Genomic DNA, 19,934 nt, shown 5'->3' with positions numbered 1-19,934 from the left:
TAGATCTCAAATCAATGAAGGCTACACTCAGAAAGACCTCAAGACTTCTGGAATATGCTGCTCAAACAGTTTCACTTTTGTTTCTACTGCCTGTCCCTCCCTTCTCACATTTATCTCCAGACTTCTCCTTTTCCAGATCTATTCCGCCCCCAACAATCTTCTATTCATTGAACTTTTTGAAACTTTTCACTTTTAGAGAGAGGTAAGGGATTGACTCTGTGTACACAAATTTGCAGAAGGACAATAGGATTGAGATCTGTTATTTCTCACCTCTATAAACTGATCTATTTAAAAACATTTTTTGCTGTTAACAAGCATGTTATCTCTGGAGACACAAATCCAGAGTTTGAAAACTGCAAAACTAAGCATCTCTGATGGTATCTTCTAGACTGATGCTATAGATCCCAAGGAGGATGTTTTGGACAATTCTTTCTTCATTATCTCACATGGAACAGTATACGCAATTGATCTTGACTTTGAACTGCTAACATTTCTCTTTTTACTTCCCTTTTTCTGTACCTTTTTGTAGATTTAGTGGAATTTGATAAGGCTACTCATTTTTCCTTTGAAATTATGAAAACATTTATCCTTATTTGATTCCCTTCATTATATTTACAAAATATCAATAAATAAAAAGGGTAACAAAATGGGTAAGGCTATTCTGGTCACCATCTGGCCTTCTCTAATGGTCTCCTTTAACTCTTCCCTGGAATCCTTTGCCCCTTTCAGCAGGAGGAGGGCATCACCCTGTCCCATGTCAAATTATATTTGTTGAACAGCTGGTAGTTTGCCACACAGAGTTCCAGTGAGGCAGAGAAGAGGCCTTGCACTCAGACAGGTCTAGATTTTTGGCCACCCAGTCCTTGAGCATGCCTTGTTTTGAGTTTTCCTGCACTGTTGCAACTACCAATGATACTGGATTTGGTGGGAGTAAAAATGTTCAAAAAATTTTGGAGATACCCGATCTCACTTATCCAGCCTCTATTTAAACAAGTGGAGAATAACTCAGTTTTGCCAGAGCTCCTTGGCTGGCTCCAGTATTTCTTCATCAAACTATTTCTAAGAGATGAGTTTGAGGCTAGGAGAAATGTAGTAGGTTACCCTTTTGCCAGATTTAATCTTGTTGCTACAGATGATAAGGAGAGTAATGAGGGTGGGCAGTGTTTGCCCCAGGAATTGAAATTAGGGGGGTGTTTGAATTTCCAGGGGGGGGTCAGGTCCGATGAGGGGTGGGACCGTGAAGGGGGGGCTGTATGGCACCATAGTAAAAACTGATAACTGTTTCATGACCATGTTATTAGATTTAACGTATGTTTTGAAATCATCACACAAATTAAAGTTGGCTACTCAAGCATTCTATGAAGCACGACATCTACATCCTTCTTGTTTCCTTGTTATAATTTTGCACAACTCTGTTAATGAACTTCTTGAATGCAACACGTTCATCTTTAGAGGCTTCTCATGTGTCCAGTACTTCCATTCCTTCAATTGATATGCTCATTAGTTCATTCACATGATCAGGCAGAAGGCGACTTCTTTCAGAACACAAAATTCTATTCAATGATGAAAAAACGCTCAACTTAGTTGTTGTAACTGGGAGTAGCAAGAGATGAATTCCTACTTCTTTCATCCCAGGAAACAGAACACAAAGATCGGGTTGAGCCACTAGTGATGATAAAAAAGAAGTTGAAGTCAAATCTTCATTCATTTGTCGTATGATATTACACTCTGTGTTCAAATTCTCTAGTCTGTCTTAATCACATGGCAGCCCCATTGCTGGTAGTGCCTCAATCCACTCAACTGTTGGTGTTTTATAGGACAGGCATCTGTAAAACCTATGCAGAGGTTGAGTAGAATCTAGAAGTCGCTGTTGTAGATTTTAAAGAATCATGTCTGTGTACTTTTTCAGTTGTCTTAACAAACACTTCTTGTCTTCTTCACTTAAGGATTCAATATACATGCCTTCATTAGTCAACTTCTGGACTGAAGTCTTTGCTTCTTCCAGTACTTTTTCAATGGATAGATCTCTGATTGATCCAAATGTAGCTTCTATTGCTGGACAAAGATCTACTACTGTTGTAGCAGATGCCTGGATGGCACTGTTTAATGACCCAAGTGGTTTCAACAGTAGACTTACAAGAGAGAGAATGGCAATAGTCTTCTCTGAACGTAGTAGCAAAAGTAATCCATCAGCCTCACTACTTAGATCCATCCCATCTTGGTAAATACTTTCCAAAGCCAGTAATAATGGCTGGAGTAATTTTAAGACAACAGCCAAGGATCGCTCATGAGAAAGCCAGCGGGTTTTCCCAGGTTGGACTAATTTGAACTTCAGTCCCAGTGTATCTTCTATATTTTCCAAGATATTCAGTCTTTTTGGATTCTTGCTGAAAAAAGAATATAATGAAGACATTAAATTTATAGCTTTTTAAATGTCTTTTGAAGAGTCTGCAGCTTGTACTAGCGCTAGTTGGAGTAGATGGCCTCTGCAGTGTGTATAGGAGAGATTAGGGTTACACTTTTCTCTGAGCAAAGCTTGTACTCCACCATGTCTTCCAGAGAAGTTTGCAGCTTCATCAAATGCACAAGCAGCCATCTGTTTGGGGTCCAATTGACAAGCATTTAACGCTTCTAAGATGTGGGTTGTCACAGATGCAGCCGGTGTGTCTTCTATAACTTGTACATCTAGAAATGCATCTACTGGCCTACCACTGACATCAAGATAATGTACACAATGACTTAATGCTTGCCCATTTGCATTGGTGCATTCATCCGCTATGTATGCAAATTTTTTGAATGTGATGAGAGAGGTCTTCACTTTTTCAACTGTTGAGTCTTTCACTGTTGCACCATATGCTTCGAGCCAGTCAGCTGAGTTTCTTGCAGAAAGATAGTGAGCATTCAGTAGCATAGCTAGGGGGGTTCAGGGGAAGCAGCCACTTCCCCTCAGTACATTTTTCAAAAGCGGCGCCTGCTGGGCCGCCGCTGGGGTCCTGCAGGCAAGTTGGGGGGCAGCACGGTCGGACTCCGAGGAGCCATTGGGGAAGGGGCAGTGGGTGCAGCCAGAGGAGTGAAGGGGCCGGCTCCTCGGCCATCACGCCCCACGCTCAGCGCGGCCCCAAGATCGCCACCGCGGCCACCACCTGCGGCGGCTCAGGGCTCGGCGGCCGAGTGCTCCGCAGCTGGCGGGCAGATCCCCTTTCCCCGGCAGCTTCCTGCTTCCCGCTAGCTGCGGAGTGCTCGGCCGCCGAGCCGCCGCAGGAGGCGGCCGTGCTGAGGGTGGGGCACGATGGCTGAGGAGCCCGGCCGCTTCGCTCCTCTGGCCGCGCCCACCGCCCCCCCCAAATGGCTCCTCCAGAGTCCGGCCGTGCTGCCCTGCCCCTTGCCTGCAGGAGCCCAGCGGCGGCCCGGCAGGCTCCGCTTTTGAAAAAATTGCTGGGCTGCCCAGGCGAGGGAACCACGAAGCTGCCGGGGAGAGGGGATCTGCCCGCCAGCTGCTGCCCGCCCCACTGCTCCGCTCCCCCCAGTCCCCGGGAGAAGCGAGCAGCACCCGCCTGCCACCCCTTCCCCGGCACCCGCCCCCCCCGAGCCCCTCCGAGGGGGGGCACAACATGGCCACAGCGTGGCCGGAAGGGCCAAGGGGGGGGGGGCGCGGCCAGAGGAGGAGCGTGACCAGAGGAGGAGCCAAGGGGAGGCGCCTTTTTTATGGTTGCTCTCCCTGCACTGAGAAGCTGGCTACGCCACTGTGAGCATTTGCTGGTCTTGTTCGGAACCAGTGTTCAACTTCAGGATGAACAAGTGACAATGCACTTAACATTGGCCTCCAGTTTGTAGTGTGTGGTATCTCTTGCTTATTTAGACTTTAGACTTTGCTAACAATCATAATTTGGCCAACATCACCGAAATGAATGCACTGACATCGTCATAAAAACAAAAGCTGTATAAGGAAGCTAGTCTATGTTCATACATTTCAAGTCTATTATAGTTTTTCAGATACACGTATTTTATCCTACACTTTATATGCTTTTAAAGTATGTATTAATGTTTCAATTTCAATTCAGATTTCCAAACAATCACTAAATTGGCAACACTGCATGTAACTAGTTCACAAAACTGGGGGGAGGTGGGAATTAGGGAAATTCAGGGGGGTATAGGGAAATCCCTGAGGGTGGGTCACGGCTGCTCCACTCTTTATAGTCTTACACAGGAGTACAAGGAGATACACTGGCTTTAACTCTCCAGAAACACAGCACAATTGTTTGAAATAAAACAGGATAAAATCAAAAATAAATGATGAAAGAGTGAATTTCTAGTGCAAAGGTGTAAATTGTAACCACTAACATACTATTATGTGGAACTTTATTAAACAGCTCTCAAGAGACATTTACAAAGGAAGATATAAATATTACTTTAGGGATATGATGAGTGAGTTACAGAAGGTTTTGATGATTTGCCTTAAGTCACACAGTTAGCAACCAAGCCAGTCTTTCAATTCCCAGTCCAGGGCCCTTCCTCTCTATAAGACAACAGAGCCTTCTGAGCCCCTAATTGCACAACTGCTACCCAGATTTTCTACTACCATAAATGGGAATTTCACACGGAATGGTTATATAACTGAGGACCTGAGGAAATATCCTTTAAAGAAAAATATAGCTGTGGAGCAAAAAATTCTGTCTGACTTCAGTTCTGATTTTCTTAAATGTGCTACTCATCTAAATCAAGATGTTTCCAAACTAAATTTCTCAATTAAAACTGTAGCAGAGTGGGTTTCTGAACTATCTTGACAGTTTGCAAGGCATTGTTTAAAAACAGAATATTTGATTAAAAATGAGTACATTTCACTAGAAATGCAATATTATCAACTGAGTGAATGTCAACAGATTGGTTTTCATAAATCTTTTCTAAAGTACACAATCCCAGTCATTAATCTCAATGTTTCTTTGATGAGGATCATTCTTTAGGCTCTGTACAGCGGTGAAGCAGGTAACTGGGAACATAGAGAACAGGAGAAAAGAGAAGTAGCAAAATAAATGAAATGTTCTTAGTAGTAAATAAAAAAAAGTCAACAAAATAAAAAGCAAGGAGTATAACAAAGGAAAAGCAATTTTAGTACATGACAATTAGTTTCTCTGTTTACTGAGAAATAAGTCCTGTTTTTTTTAAAAGAAATAAGCAGCTTTCCCATATTCAAAGGGCTCCTGCTTCTCTCTCTCTGTCTCTCAATATTTTGAAGGAACTTCAATGTTTTTGCTTTACCAAAGTGGCAAGACAGGCCTGAAATTTAATATACCAACTATGCACAGGAATATCTTCTCCACCAGTAAAATCAAGCCATTTCTGGTGTGAAATAGGGCAACTGTTTAACAGGACATACCAAAACCACCACATCCTATTGTGTAGTGTAGGTGGAATTTAGGTAAACTGAATATGGCTATGCAGATTGAATTCACCCAAGACACTGGTGTTAATATTCCTCCTCTTCTGAAATGTATCCTTGTGTTCCATGTAAACACAAGCTGTCAAAACTTTGATTTGATCTGTCTTAACTGAAAGGTGCAGCATAGTGCCCTTTTAACACTATGCTGGGGTGCTGATTCAGTACTGACTCATTGGGAAAATGATAATCTATTGATTCACCAACACTACTTACTACTGCACATGGACATTTTCCTTCAGTAGGTCTCCCATCTACATGCCAACCCAGGTTCAGTTATGAGATCTGACAATCACATGTGCTGGTTAGGGTCCAGAGAAGAGCAACAAGAATGATTAAAGGTCTAGAGAACATGACCTATGAAGGAAGGCTGAAAGAATTGGGTTTGTTTAGTTTGGAAAAGAGAAGACAGAGGGGACATGATAGCAGTTTTCAGGTATCTAAAAGGGTGTCATAAGGAGGAGGGAGAAAACTTGTTCATCTTAGCCTCTAAGGATAGAACAAGAAGCAATGGGCTTAAACTGCAGCAAGGGAGGTTTAGGTTGGACATTAGGAAAAAGTTCCTAACTGTCAGGGTGGTTAAACACTGGAATAAACTGCCTATGGAGGTTTTGGAATTTCCATCTCTGGAGATGTTTAAGAGTAGGTTAGATAAATGTCTATCAGGGATGGTCTAGACAGTATTTGGTCCTGCCATGAGGGCAGGGGACTGGACTCGATGACCTCTTGAGGTCCCTTCCAGTCCTAGAATCTATGAATCTATGTGGGTCATTATCATTCATGGATTTAAAATCAGCTAAGATCTATAAGCTCTTCATAGCTGAGGAAAAAAGTAAATACATTTTCTGATGCCACAGCAAGGTAAGAGGAAGAAGTGGTTACTCACCTTGTGCAGTAACGATGGTTCTTTGAGATGCGAGTCCCTAGGGTGCTCCACTGTAGGTGTTTGTGGGTCACTGCGCTTCTGATTGGAGATCTTTGGTAGCAGTGTCTGTTCGGCCTGCACATGTGCTCTCTCCTCCTCGTGCTGTGCCTCAAGGCTAATTAGTGCTGCATGGACAAACCACCCTCAGTTCCTTCTCTACCACAGAGTCCCTATCAAGAACTCTGAAGTAGAGGGCAGGAGGGTAGGTCGCGGAGCACCCATAGGGACACACATTTCAAAGAACCATCATTAACTGCACAAAGTAACTTCTTCTTTGAGTAGTGTGCCTATAAGCTCCATTGTAGGTGACTCCAGATCAGTATCTCTAATGGGAATGTGATTGGCTGTACCCCAGGGGTGAAGCCTGGAAGCTGTTGGAACCGCTGTGCCCCCTAACTATTCAGCTGGGTTGGCCTCTTCCCTCTGCTCTGCTGGTAACACACAGCCAGACCAGACCCTCTGGGCCCTGTTATCACTCAACATGACAGCAGGTGGCACCACACACCCAACTGAGACACCTGAGTGCTTTACCTAAGCCACTCATGGACCAACAAGGGAGGTACCAGCCAATTTCTCAGCTCCCGAGCCTTGCATCCCTACTGGAGTATAAATCTAGAATTATGCCATCATGCATTGCACAGGGTTCTGTACAGTGCAAGCTCATTAAATTAGTCTGCTTTCTCCCTTGATGTGGGAAAGATATACAACACCTTTGTTAACAGAGCTAAGATTCCCTAACACTTCACTCAAAAACACACTGGTTAAGATAAAACATAAAACAAGTTTATTAACTACAGGAAGATTATAAGTCACAGCAAATAGATCAAAGTAGATTACTTAGCAAATAAACAAAAATGCCATCTAAGCCTAATATACTACACGGGATTTGAATCAAACAGTCTCTCACCCAGTTAGATAGTACAAGCAGTTTGTAGATGTCTCATACACAGGCAGGATTTCCTTCTTTCCTGCCTGGGACCAGCACTTCCCCAGTTCAAAGTCTTTGTTCTTCCAAAGGTATTTTCAGGTGTTGAGTTGTGGAGAAAGTGAGGCTCCTTGGTGATGTCACTTCCCATTTTTATAGTTTTTTCTGTAGGGCGGGAAGTCCTTTGTTCCAAGTCAGGTTCCCAGCCCAGTTTGTGGAAAAATACAGTACCAAAATGGAGTTCAGTATCATGTGGTCTAGTCACATGCCCTTGCATGCCTCACTGAGTCATAGCAGCCATTATTCATAGGCTGGCTGAATCCTTCCCATGGCCCATTGTCTTTGCTGATGGGCTATTCTACTTGGATAGGCCATTCATGTGCTGGCTAGCCTGAATGCCAATGAACTTTTGGGTGTTGCCCGGGGTGAGCACATTTGAAATACAAATACATAGTCAATTTTCATAACTTCAGATACAAAACTGATACATGCATACACATAAGATAATAATATTTAGCAAATTATAACTTTTCCATAGACATCTCACATGACACATTTTGCACAAGATGCATCATAATTATGTCATAATCATATAATAATTATACCATTATATAGTGAATATATAGGGCAGTCACAGGGAGGTCGGGGCTTCAGAGTCGAGTCTGTTATGGATGATAATACGGCAGAGCCGAAGCTAGTGTTGGAAGCAGAGTCCCCAGTAATTGCATAGTATTCTGTGAAGGTATGTACAGACACCCAGGTGGCTGATCTACAGATTTCTGAGATAGCGACATTCTTGAGGAAGGCAACAGAGGAAGGCAAACTGACCTCATGGAGTATGTGCAAATTCCAGATGGAGGTGCTATCTTGAGATGGTCGGTACTGAGGGCGTACATACGGATGCTGTCTTCCTGGAAGCGGCATGGTCTACTTTCCTGTACCTGACAGGCAGTACTGCTGCTTCGATGCCTGTGTCCTTGGGGTCCTTAGGCATATCAGCAGTATCTTTTGCACTGGATCCATGTGGTCTATCGTACCATGCTTAGATGCCTTCAGTGCCATCAGTACAGAGGAGACCGAATATGCCAGGGATCTCCTCTAGCTGGTTCAGGGCTCATTATGAGGGCTCGAAGCTCTCTTTTTGGAGGTCTTACTTCTGAGGATTTCTTTCTCGGTTCACCGGCCTTGGAGTTTAGAAGGAACTGAGGGCGGCAAAGTGCTAATTAGCCTCGAGGCAGAACATGAGTAGGGGGGAGCGGATGTGCAGGCCAAACAGACACTGCTACCAAAGATCTCTGTTCAGAAGTGCAGGGACGCACATAAACCTAAAGTGGTGCCAGGGCCGGCTTTAGCAGGTGTGGGGCCCCGCACCGGGACGCGAATTGTCTCGTGCCCCTGCCCCGCCCCGACTCCGTCCCCTCCCTGCCCCATTGGATCCCTCCCCAAATCCCCGCCCTGGCCCCGCCACCGCCCCCTCACTGCCCCACTGGATCCCTCCCCAAATCCCCGCCCTGGCCCCGCATCTTCCCCAAGCACGCCCGCCTTCCTCCTCCTCACCCCTCCCTCCCAGGCTTGCGCTGATCAGCTGTATGGCGGCGCAAGCGCTGGAGGGAGAGGGGAGAAGCAGGACGCGGCTTTTTTTTTTTTTCCCGCTCCGCCGGCAGCCCCGGACGTTGCGGGGCCCTCTTAGGCGCAGGGCCCCATTCCAGGGAATTGGACCTGAGTGGAGCACCCATAGGGACACTACTCGAAGAAGAACTAGGCTATTTCTAAGGCAAGAAAATGTCTTTCCTGTTCACTTGAACAATGTTTGTTGTTATTCTTCGAGTCTCCTAGCATTCTGCAGACAATAAGGTGTTTTCACCTGCAAATTGTAGAATATTACTTCTCTGTTTATAAATCAAACATACCTATATAAAAACAAAATGCAATCACTGACTGTTAAGCAGTCTTGTGATGGGTCCACATGAATCTTTCATACGGAACAAAGCAAGAGCTATGCTAGACATTGCTTCCTTCACTTACAGCCCTACCAGACAGTTCTACACCTCCCCAACATGATCCTGGAAATATGGTATGCTGGAGCAGGTCAAAGAATCGATGGGGCATTCTTATGCCCCAACTATTCTGCACCTGAATGGGAGAGGCGCAATCCATGCTCCATAACACAGCACTCAGTTCTGAGTTTCAGACTTACTGATCCTAGGAAACTGATGTGCTTTCTACTGAAAAACCTGTTTAGATGTCTAGGACAATCTGGAGCACTTTTAACTATATCAAATAAGCACATGTATTTTAAAATTTCTAGGCTCCAAACCATCTACTTGCAAAGAAATACAAGTAACAAAACTATAGGTCACCAGCTTGAGGAAAGGAAAGGAGTTCCTTCATCTTCATCCTAAGCATACAAATAACTCACTGTACCTTTGAACTTCCTGTTGAATTTCACCAAAATCAATACAAAAAATGACATTGCAGATATTAAGTCAATACATGACATCCAGATTTTAATAGCAGAAAAAACAATGCAACTTACTTTTAACTTTGAACCAAACAACAGACAATCTGCTCTTCTTACTATCTTCAACCATTTATGGGCATCAATTAATGAAAAACCTTCCTGAAATTAAGCAAAAAAATAGTGACTTGTACAGAAAACCTGTAAAGCAGAAGGACCCAGTTATGCAAGCTAATAAACTGACCCTGGTCAGTAAATGAGAAAATATTTACAACATGGATTTAAGGCAGAAGAAATTATTTCAGAAATAAAGAATGTAAAAACAAATTTTACAATATTTTTCATTCAAAATATATAATAAACAATATTTATCATACATAAACATAACACATATTTACATGTACAATATAAAATTTCCAGGATTTCATTTGTTTTTACCTCAGTATGAATTAAGTTTAAAAATATATCTTCAGCAGTACCAGTACATTAAACTAAAATTTTATTTTTAAATATATTTCATAATTCATACATAATGAAAGGCAATTTGACTTGTACTATATAATGCCTTCCACAAAGAGCTTTGAATTCTACTCACAAATCCCATGCAGTAGCCCTAGATGGCAGCAGATGGCATGCAAGTTTTGAGAATGTGATACCAGTGGGCTTGTCTTAAGCTGAGAAAGATACTTAGATATTTTCTTAAGATATACTTAAAGAAAACAAAAACATTCTATCAAATTATTAAAGCTTATGCTCCAATTATGTTGATTGGGAATCTCCTCACATAAGCAGTACATTAAGCTACAAAGTTTAGCTTGTGGTACTAATTTAGGAAACTGATAAGCTGACTGTACAAATACAGCATACACACTGGCTATCCATGTCAAAGCTATTTCACAGAGTGTTGTACACTCAGCACTAGACTTCCACCATGGAACTCTAGTACACTACTGTCCAGGTTAAAAAAAGTTTAAACATCACCTGAAATACTCTAGCGGGGGGAAATGGTCATTCTATTATCTCCAAGCGAACAGCAGAGGCTAACAGCGGGAGTTTACCTGGGAGCTGTCCGAGAGGAGGTACGTTAAGTGCTGCATTAGGGGGGCTGTGTTGGTGGGCCTTGAGTGGGCCTGACTGGTATATAAGGGCAGTCAGCAGCGAACCAGCTGAGCGGCAAACAGCAGAGGCTAATAGCGGGAGTTTGCCTGGGAGCTGTCCGAGAGGAGGTACGCTAAGTGCTGCATTAGGGGGGCTGAGTTGGTAAGTATCTGAGTGCCTGCTGCTGGGACAGTTGGTCAGTTTGACCGTGTGCTTGATTGCTTGCGTGTTTGTTTGAAAAGTGTGAATTGGGAGTGCTTTGTTCCAGGTGGGCCTTGAGCGATCAGCTGTTGTAACCTGCGCAGGTTGTGCCATGTTTGTCTTTCTTCCACAGGACAGAAGCGACTTTGTCTGTACAAAGTGCAAGCTGGTCTCCATATTGGAAGAGAAGGTTCGAGGCCTGGAGAAACGAGTATCGACTCTGCGTTGCATAAAGGAAAATGAAGATTTCCTGGACAGACGTCAGGAGATGCTTCTACCGCCACAATGTTCTGAAGATTCAGAGCAGGTGCAGCAGGGACAGAAGGATTGTGAAGAGGTTTGGCAGCATGTGACTTCCAGAAGGAGAAAGAGGAGCGTCCATGCACCAGCAATGGAGATACAGGTGAGCAATCGTTTCCATGTTCTCTCTACAGGTACTAATGCGGAGAGTGGACTAGATGACCCATCTGAGGGAAGGGAGCAGAAGGAGACTCCACCGATTGGAAGGCAAAAGATGCACTGTCCTAGGGATGGGGGTTCCACGACCACCACTCCCAAGAGGAGGAGGAGGGTGGTGGTGGTCGGGGACTCCCTCCTCAGGGGGACTGAGTCATCTATCTGACACCCCGACCGGGAAAACCGAGAGGTCTGCTGCTTGCCAGGAGCTAGGATACACGATGTGACGGAGAGACTGCCGAGACTCATCAAGCCCTCGGATTGCTACCTCTTCCTGCTTCTCCACGTGGTAACCAATGATACTGCCAAGAATGACCTTGAGCGGATCACTGCAGACTACGTAGCTCTGGGACGAAGGATAAAGGAGTTTGAGGCGCAAGTGGTGTTCTCGTCCATCCTCCCTGTGCAAGGAAAAGGCCGGGGTAGAGACCGTCGAATCGTGGAAGTCAATGAATGGCTACGCAGGTGGTGTCGGAGAGAAGGCTTTGGATTCTTCGACCATGGGATGGTGTTCCAAGAAGGAGGAGTGCTAGGCAGAGACGGGCTCCCCCTAACGAAGAGAGGGAAGAGCATCTTCGCCAGCAGGCTGGCTAACCTAGTGAGGAGGGCTTTAAACTAGGTTCACCGGGGGAAGGAGACCAAAGCCCTGAGGTAAGTGGGGAAGTGGGATCCTGGGAGGAAGCACAAGCAGGAGAGCGCAAGAGGGGAGGATGAGTTATCTTCAGTGCCTATACACAAATGCAAGAAGCCTGGGAAACAAGCAGGGAGAACTGGAAGTCCTGGCACAGTCAGGGAACTATGATGTGATTGGAATAACAGAGACTTGGTGGGATAACTCACATGACTGGAGTACTGTCATGGATGGATATAAACTGTTCAGGAAGGACAGGCAGGGCAGAAAAGGTGGGGGAGTTGCGTTGTATGTAAGAGAGGAGTATGACTGCTCAGAGCTCCGGTATGAAACTGCAGAAAAACCTGAGAGTCTCTGGATAAAGTTGAGAAGTGGGAGCAACAAGGGTGATGTCGTGGTTGGAGTCTGCTATAGACCACCAGACCAGGGGGATGAGGTGGACGAGGCTTTCTTCTGGCAACTAGCAGAAGTTGCTAGATCGCAGGCCCTGGTTCTCATGGGAGACTTTAATCACCCTGATATCTGCTGGGAGAGCAATACAGCGGTGCACAGGCAATCCAGGAAATTTTTGGAAAGTGTAGGGGACAATTTCCTGGTGCAAGTGCTGGAGGAACCAACTAGGGGCAAAGCTTTTCTTGACCTGCTGCTCACAAACAGGGAAGAACTAGTAGGGGAAGCAAAACTGGATGGGAACCTGGGAGGCAGTGACCATGAGATGGTCGAGTTCAGGATCCTGACACAACGAAGAAAGGAGAGCAGCAGAATACGGACCCTGGACTTCAGAAAAGCAGACTTTGCCTCCCTCAGGGAACAGATGGGCAGGAACTCCTGGGAGAATAACATGAAGGGCAAAGGGATCCAGGAGAGCTGGCTGTATTTTAAAGAATCCTTATTGAGGTTGCAGGAACAAACCATCCCGATGTGTAGAAAGAATAGTAAATATGGCAGGCGACCAGCTTGGCTAAACAGTGAAATCCTTGCTGATCTTAAACGCAAAAAAGAAGCTTACAAGAAGTGGAAGATTGGACAAATGACCAGGGAGGAGTATAAAAATATTGCTCAGGCGTGCAGGAGTGAAATCAGGAAGGCCAAATCACACTTGGAGTTGCAGTTAGCAAGAGATGTTAAGAGTAACAAGAAGGGTTTCTTCAGGTATGTTAGCAACAAGAAGAAAATCAAGGAAAGTGTGGGCCCCTTACTGAATGAGGGAGGCAACCTAGTGACCGAGGATGTGGAAAAAGCTAATGTACTCAATGATTTTTTTGCCTCTGTCTTCACGCACAAGATCAGCTCCCAGATTGCTGCACTGGGCAGTACAGCATGGGGAGAAGGTGACCAGCCCTCTGTGGAGAAAGAAGTGGTTCGGGACTATTTAGAAAAACTGGACGTGCACAAGTCCATGGGGCCGGATGCGCTGCATCTGAGGGTGCTAAAGGAGTTGGCGGGTGAGATTGCAGAGCCATTAGCCATTATTTTTGAAAACTCATGGCGATCGGGGGAGGTCCCAGATGACTGGAAAAAGGCTAATGTAGTGCCCATCTTTAAAAAAGGGAAGAAGGAGGATCCGGGGAACTACAGGCCAGTCAGCCTCACCTCAGTCCCTGGAAAAATCATGGAGCAGGTCCTCAAGGAATCAATTATGAAACATTTAGAGGAGAGGAAAGTGATCAGGAACAGTCAGCATGGATTCATCAAGGGGAAGTCGTGCCTGACTAACCTGATTGCCTTCTATGATGAGATAACTGGCTCTGTGGATGAGGGGGAAGCAGTGGATGTGTTATTCCTTGACTTTAGCAAAGCTTTTGATACGGTCTCCCACAGTATTCTTGCCGCCAAGTTAAAGAAGTATGGGCTGGATGAATGGACTGTAAGGTGGATAGAAAGCTGGCTAGATCGTCGGGCTCAACGGGTAGTGATCAATGGCTCCATGTCTAGTTGGCAGCCGGTTTCAAGCGGAGTGCCCCAAGGGTCGGTCCTGGGGCCGGTTTTGTTTAATATCTTTATTAATGATCTGGAGGATGGTGTGGACTGCACTCTCAGCAAGTTTGCAGATGACCCTAAACTAGGAGGCGTGGTAGATATACTAGAGGGTAGGGATCAGATACAGAGGGACCTAGACAAATTAGAGGATTGGGCCAAAAAAAAACCTGATGAGGTTCAACAAGGACAAGTGCAGAGTCCTGCACTTAGGACGGAAGAATCCCATGCACTGCTACAGACTAGGGACCGAATGGCTAGGTAGCAGTTCTACAGAAAAGGACCTAGGGGTCACAGTGGACGAGAAGCTGGATATGAGTCAACAGTGTGCTCTTGTTGCCAAGAAGGCTAACGGCATTTTGGGGTGTATAAGTAGGGGCATTGCCAGCAGATCGAGGAACGTGATCATTCCCCTTTATTCGACATTGGTGAGGCCTCATCTGGAATACTGTGTCCAGTTTTGGGCCCCACACTACAAGAAGGATGTGGAAAAATTGGAAAGAGTCCAGCGGAGGGCAACAAAAATGATTAGGGGTCTGGAGCACATGACTTATGAGGAGAGGCTGAGGGAACTGGGATTGTTTAGTCTCCAGAAGAGAAGAATGAGGGGGGATTTGATAGCAGCCTTCAACTACCTGAAGGGGGGTTCCAAAGAGGATGGAGCTCGGCTGTTCTCAGTGGTGGCATGACAGAACAAGGAGCAATGGTCTCAAGTTGCAGTGGGGGAGGTCCAGGTTGGATATCAGGAAAAACTATTTCACTAGGAGGGTGGTGAAACACTGGAATGTGTTACCTAGGGAGGTGGTGGAGTCTCCTTCCTTGGAGGTTTTTAAGGCCCGGCTTGACAAAGCCCTGGCTGGGATGATTTAGCTGGGAATTGGTCCTGCTTTGAGCAGGGGGTTGGACTAGATGACCTCTTGAAGTCCCTTCCAACTCTGAAATTCTATGATTCTATGATTCTATGAAGCTATTGCCTAATCACAGACTTCCCTTGCCCATTAGCTTCTTGGGATATAGCAATGAAAAAGTTGAAGTGATGTACTTATTTAAGTTATATAGATTACATCTTTTAAAAGCTGTGTTGGCAAAAGAATTAATGTGAAATAGCTATGTATTTTAAATAAATTTAGATTGCTCAATAAATAAGTCAGCAGGATCTCAACTGACCAGGTTTTATTCATTCGTCACAAACAGTTTAGAGGAGCATGAAGGACCCCTAAAAGGATTTCTGAGGCAGACAAAGATAGGAGAAAATCTCAAACGGGACAAATGGCAATGACAAAGCTCAGAAGAATATTTAGAGAGGCAGAAGGAAGATGAAATGAAGGCAAAGATGGAGGAAGAGAGTTAAAAACAGCACAAAGGGAGTTAGCTAAGCATGATGTGAGCTGTACATGATCTGAAACTGTACCAAGTGTAGGCCTGTTGACTCAAGCCAAGTGTTTCTATTTGAATTTATTACATAGATATTTACTGAAATAGCATAAATCCCCTAGAACTAGGGTTCTCAGACCTTTTCTCAGGGAGGACCATATCTTAATAGAGAGATGGCCCATGAGACTATCTCTTCCCCCATTCTTGAATGTATAGCATGCTTGTGGAAACTACTACAGTTGCTTACATGCAAAAGTAATATCAGGAAAGGATTAAATGTATTTTAGCTACCTTTCAATGAAGATCAGCAACCAGAAACAAGGAAGAGAGCCAACACCATTTTACCAGCCAGCTTTCCTCAGACTACCAGCAGTCCACAGACCACAGTTTGAGAACAGCCCGCTCAGGAGTCAAACATAAGTCAAAAGGAAACAACTACAAAAAATAAGGAAGCAGAAACAATCTAGCAAACAACAACAAATCATAATATCAGATGCAGAAGCAATTCCTGAACCAAACTGGCTGGTATGAGTCACCAAGAAGCCAAACAACAGAAATGTCAGACCACAAAATTAGTTTTGTCATGACCAACATACGATTTTATTACTGTTTCTTCCCCTCAAGAATAGTATTTTGAATCCTGCTAGCTGGAAAAGGCAGCTGTGATGGGGTCGCTGATAGAATCATCCTTGATTGCTAATTTTCAGCAATAGCTGCATACAACATATAAAAGGGAAGAAAGACAAAAAAAAGTGGATGTAGATAAACTGAGGGTAGAGATAAAGAAATAAAGGGAGGGAAAAGGGAAACCCAGAAATCCAGTGGAGGGTGAGAGACCCCTCTGCCCCAAAGAAAAAAAAGTGCTTTCAGCATCAGCTAAGAGAGAGGTAGCTGAGTTACCTTTTTTCACTATATATAAATAGGTTTGAATTTATATACCTAATGACATGAATATCTCAGAAGACATGCCTAGTAAAGCAACACCTGATCGGTCTTATTGATCAGAACTGGTCAGTACTTCAACTACCTCACCCCTTACTCCCATTCCTGCGTTGTAGGTTATTAGGTTGTACTGGGGAGTCAGTAGATGGCACTCTTTTCTCCAAGTGAGAGCTAAACCAATGTACCAAGCCTCAGATAAAATTTAAAACCAAAATGCTGAGTACCTATTATAGTCATTAAGGATACCATGACACTTTTCCAGCGAATACTGGCTAAATTCCATTTTGGTAACTACAGTCCACATATCTACAATTCTACCTCTTATTTAATTGAATATGGTATTCTTGAATTCCTGTCATGTTATTACACATACAGTATTTCTAAAGAGCCCCAAACTGTTGCATTTGGGCACACTTCACATGGTTTAATTATCATTTAGCAACATGAGAATTGCCAATACCAGATCAGACCAATGATCCAGCTAATCCACCATCCCATCTTAGGCAGTAGCCAGTTTCAGAAGAGGACACAAAATCTCCATAATGGACAATAATAAAATAATGTGCCCACAGAGGAAATTTCTTGCTAATCCTAGGCAGTCAGTGGTCACACAATTCTCTCTAAAGTATACAGAAGTAGTAGGAGATTACAAATGTATCCATTCTGGTATGCCAAATTTCCAAACACATTTTAAGTTGAGACATGTACATGTTTTGAATATCCTAATTTATATTCATTCTGTTTGACCCACTGGGGAGAAGATAAGATTTACATGCTGAGATGCAGTGAGTTAAAACAACACCTACTGTAAATGGTATAAAAATACCCCCAAAACTTCTAGAGTATTGGGTAGCATTTTACATTAAGTATTTCTAAGTTAACTGTACACTGTACAGTGTACTCAGAGATACTCAGCCTAATTATGTTCTTAGTTATGTAGAAATTGACCCACAATACAAAGTATTACTTAGCACTGAATATGGAGAAGTATTAGTAACTTACTGGCTAAAAATATACTGTGTGCACATAATTTTTTTAATTAAACGTTTGAACAAAATTCAGACAATGTTAAACTATATTTTCTTTGCTGCCCATTACTTCTGGTCTAACCTTCAGTGGACGTGTAGAACAAGTGATAACCATCCTTTTTACAACAGCACTTTACTTATTTGAAGACTTATTCAGTCCTTCCTCAGTCTTCTTTTCTCAAGAATAAACATGCCTAGCTTTTTTAGCCTTTCCTCATATGTCAGATTTTCTAAATCTTTTATCATTTTTGTTGCTCTCCTCTGGATTCTCTCCAATTTGTCCACTTAGATTCCACTAGTGCTGAGTCGAGTGGAACAATTACCTCCCATGTTTTACATACCACACTTCTGTTAATACACCTGAGAATGATTTTGCCTTTTTCACAACAGCATCACGCTGTTGACTCTCATTCAATTTGTGATCCACTATAAGCCTCAGTTCCTTTTCAGCAGTACTACTGCCTAGCCATTTTGTAGTTGTGAATTTGATTTTTCCTCCCTAAGCATAGTACTTTGCACTTGTCATTACTGAATTGTTGATTTCAGACCAATTCTCTAATTTGTCAAGGTCTTTTGAAGTCTAATCCTGTCCTCCAAAGTGCTTGCAACTAGACATGCCAAACTTGTGAAAAAAACGCAGAAATTGGGCTTGCTTTTGGCTTTATTGGCTTGTGATTTGCTTGTTGGCTAGTTTTTGACTTATAGCTTGTTTGGCTTGTTGCAGCCTCTTGCTGCTTCTTTTTTTTTTTTTTTTTTTTTTTTTGATAGGCTCCCAGCAAGCAGGGGCAAGGGGGGAGAGAGAGTCAGGGGTGCACAGTGGGCCCACCACAGTCCCAGAGTGCACTCCGGGGGATCTAGTCATATAGAGTGTTGAGGTTCTTGGGTATTGGCTTGTTTTGGCCCTATTTTGAAATGGGATTAGCTTGATTTTTGGCTTATTGTGAAAGTTGGGGTGGTTATTTACTGCGTGAAAGTTGGCAACTGTACTTGCAACCCTCCCAGCTTGGTGTCATCTGCAAATTTAATAAACATCGTCTCTACTTCAGTATCTAAGTTATTAATGAAAGTATTGAATAGTATCAGACCTAGGACAGACCGGTGTGGTGCCCCGGTAGATACATCTTCCCAGTTTGACAGTGAACCATTGATAACTACTGTGAGTAGTCTTTCAACCAGCTATGCACCCACCTTATAGAAATTTCATCTAGACCATATTTCCCTAGTTTGCTTATGAGACTTATGTGGGACTGTGTCAAAAGCCTGACTAAAATCAAGATACATTCTGTCTACTGCTTCCCCGCACTTCCATTTGGCTAGTAACCTGTCAAAGAAGTAAATTAGGTTGGTTTGCCATGATTTATTCTTGACAAATCCATAATAGGTATTACTTATAACCCTATTCTCCTCTAGGTGTTTACAAACCGATTGTTTAATAATTTGTTCCGTATCTTTCCAGATATCAAAATTAGGCTGACAGATCTATAATTCTCTGGGTCCTCTTTGTTCCCTCTTTAAAGATAGGTACTGTGTTTGCCCTTCTCTAGTCCTGTGGGACTTCACCTGTCCTCCATGAGTTCTCAGAGATCATCACTAATGATTCTGAGAACTGCTTCAGGTAGTTCCTTAAATATCTAGAGTGAATTTCATCAGGCTCTGCTAACTTGAATACTCTAATTTATCTAAATATTGTTTAATCTGTTCTTTCCCTACTTTGGGTTGTGTTCATTCTCCCTTGTTAATATCAATTGTGTTAAGTATCTGATCAGAATTTACCTTTCTGCGAAGACTGAAGCAATCACTGGGAAGCTACAAAAAGAATGTGATTAGCCTGGGATGGGAGGATATCATTTTGGTTGACTGTTTCATTTATGAAGGAACACTGAGGGCCTGTGCCCAGTACCAGGGAGTCTATTAGACTCATAGACTTTAAGGCCAGAAGGAACCATTGTGATCATCTAGTCTGACCTCCTGCACATCACAGGCCACAGAATCTCACTCATCCACTCCTGTAATAGACCCATAACCTCTGGCTGAGGTACTGAAGTCTACAGATCATGATTTACAAGACTTGAAGTTACAGAGACTCCACCATTTACTCCAGTTCAAACCAGCCAATACTGGAAGAACCTAGTGCAGAAAAGAACGGGTTGACAGAGAACTTTAAGTTGTGACATTAAGGTTTGCTTTAAGACTGTGGGCAGAGTTATTTAGAATACTAACAAATAAACATGCAACGGGGGTGCTTTTTATGTTAAAAAGGTGCCAGTGGAGTAACTGCTGAGACCCTCCAGGAGAGAACATAAGAACATAAGAAAGGCCATAATGGGTGAGACCAAAGTTCCACCTAGCCCGGTATCCTCTCTTCCAACAGTGGCCAATTGCCAGGTGCCCCAGAGGAAATGAATAGAACAGATAATCATCGAGTGATCCATCCCGTCGCCCATTCCCAGCTTCTGGCAAACAGAGGCTAGGGACACCATCCTTG

The 19,934-nt window shown here is 43.6% G+C and overlaps 1 protein-coding gene across 1 annotated transcript in view; it reads right to left on the bottom strand.

Annotated features, from left to right (window-relative positions):
- REC114 (REC114 meiotic recombination protein) overlaps window positions 1-19,934 on the bottom strand; it is a 114,359-nt gene that overhangs the window by 42,155 nt on the left and 52,270 nt on the right. Inside the window, exon 3 of the mRNA XM_054042456.1 lies at window positions 9,821-9,904. Coding sequence (XP_053898431.1) covers window positions 9,821-9,904 — 84 coding nt within the window. The remainder of the gene's footprint in view (window positions 1-9,820; window positions 9,905-19,934) is intronic.

This window comes from Malaclemys terrapin, chromosome 10 (assembly GCF_027887155.1).
Source record: "Malaclemys terrapin pileata isolate rMalTer1 chromosome 10, rMalTer1.hap1, whole genome shotgun sequence".
Taxonomy (NCBI): domain Eukaryota; kingdom Metazoa; phylum Chordata; order Testudines; family Emydidae; genus Malaclemys; species Malaclemys terrapin.
The sequence above is the reverse complement of the archived record's forward strand: the minus strand, read 5'-3'. Positions and strand labels throughout refer to the sequence as shown.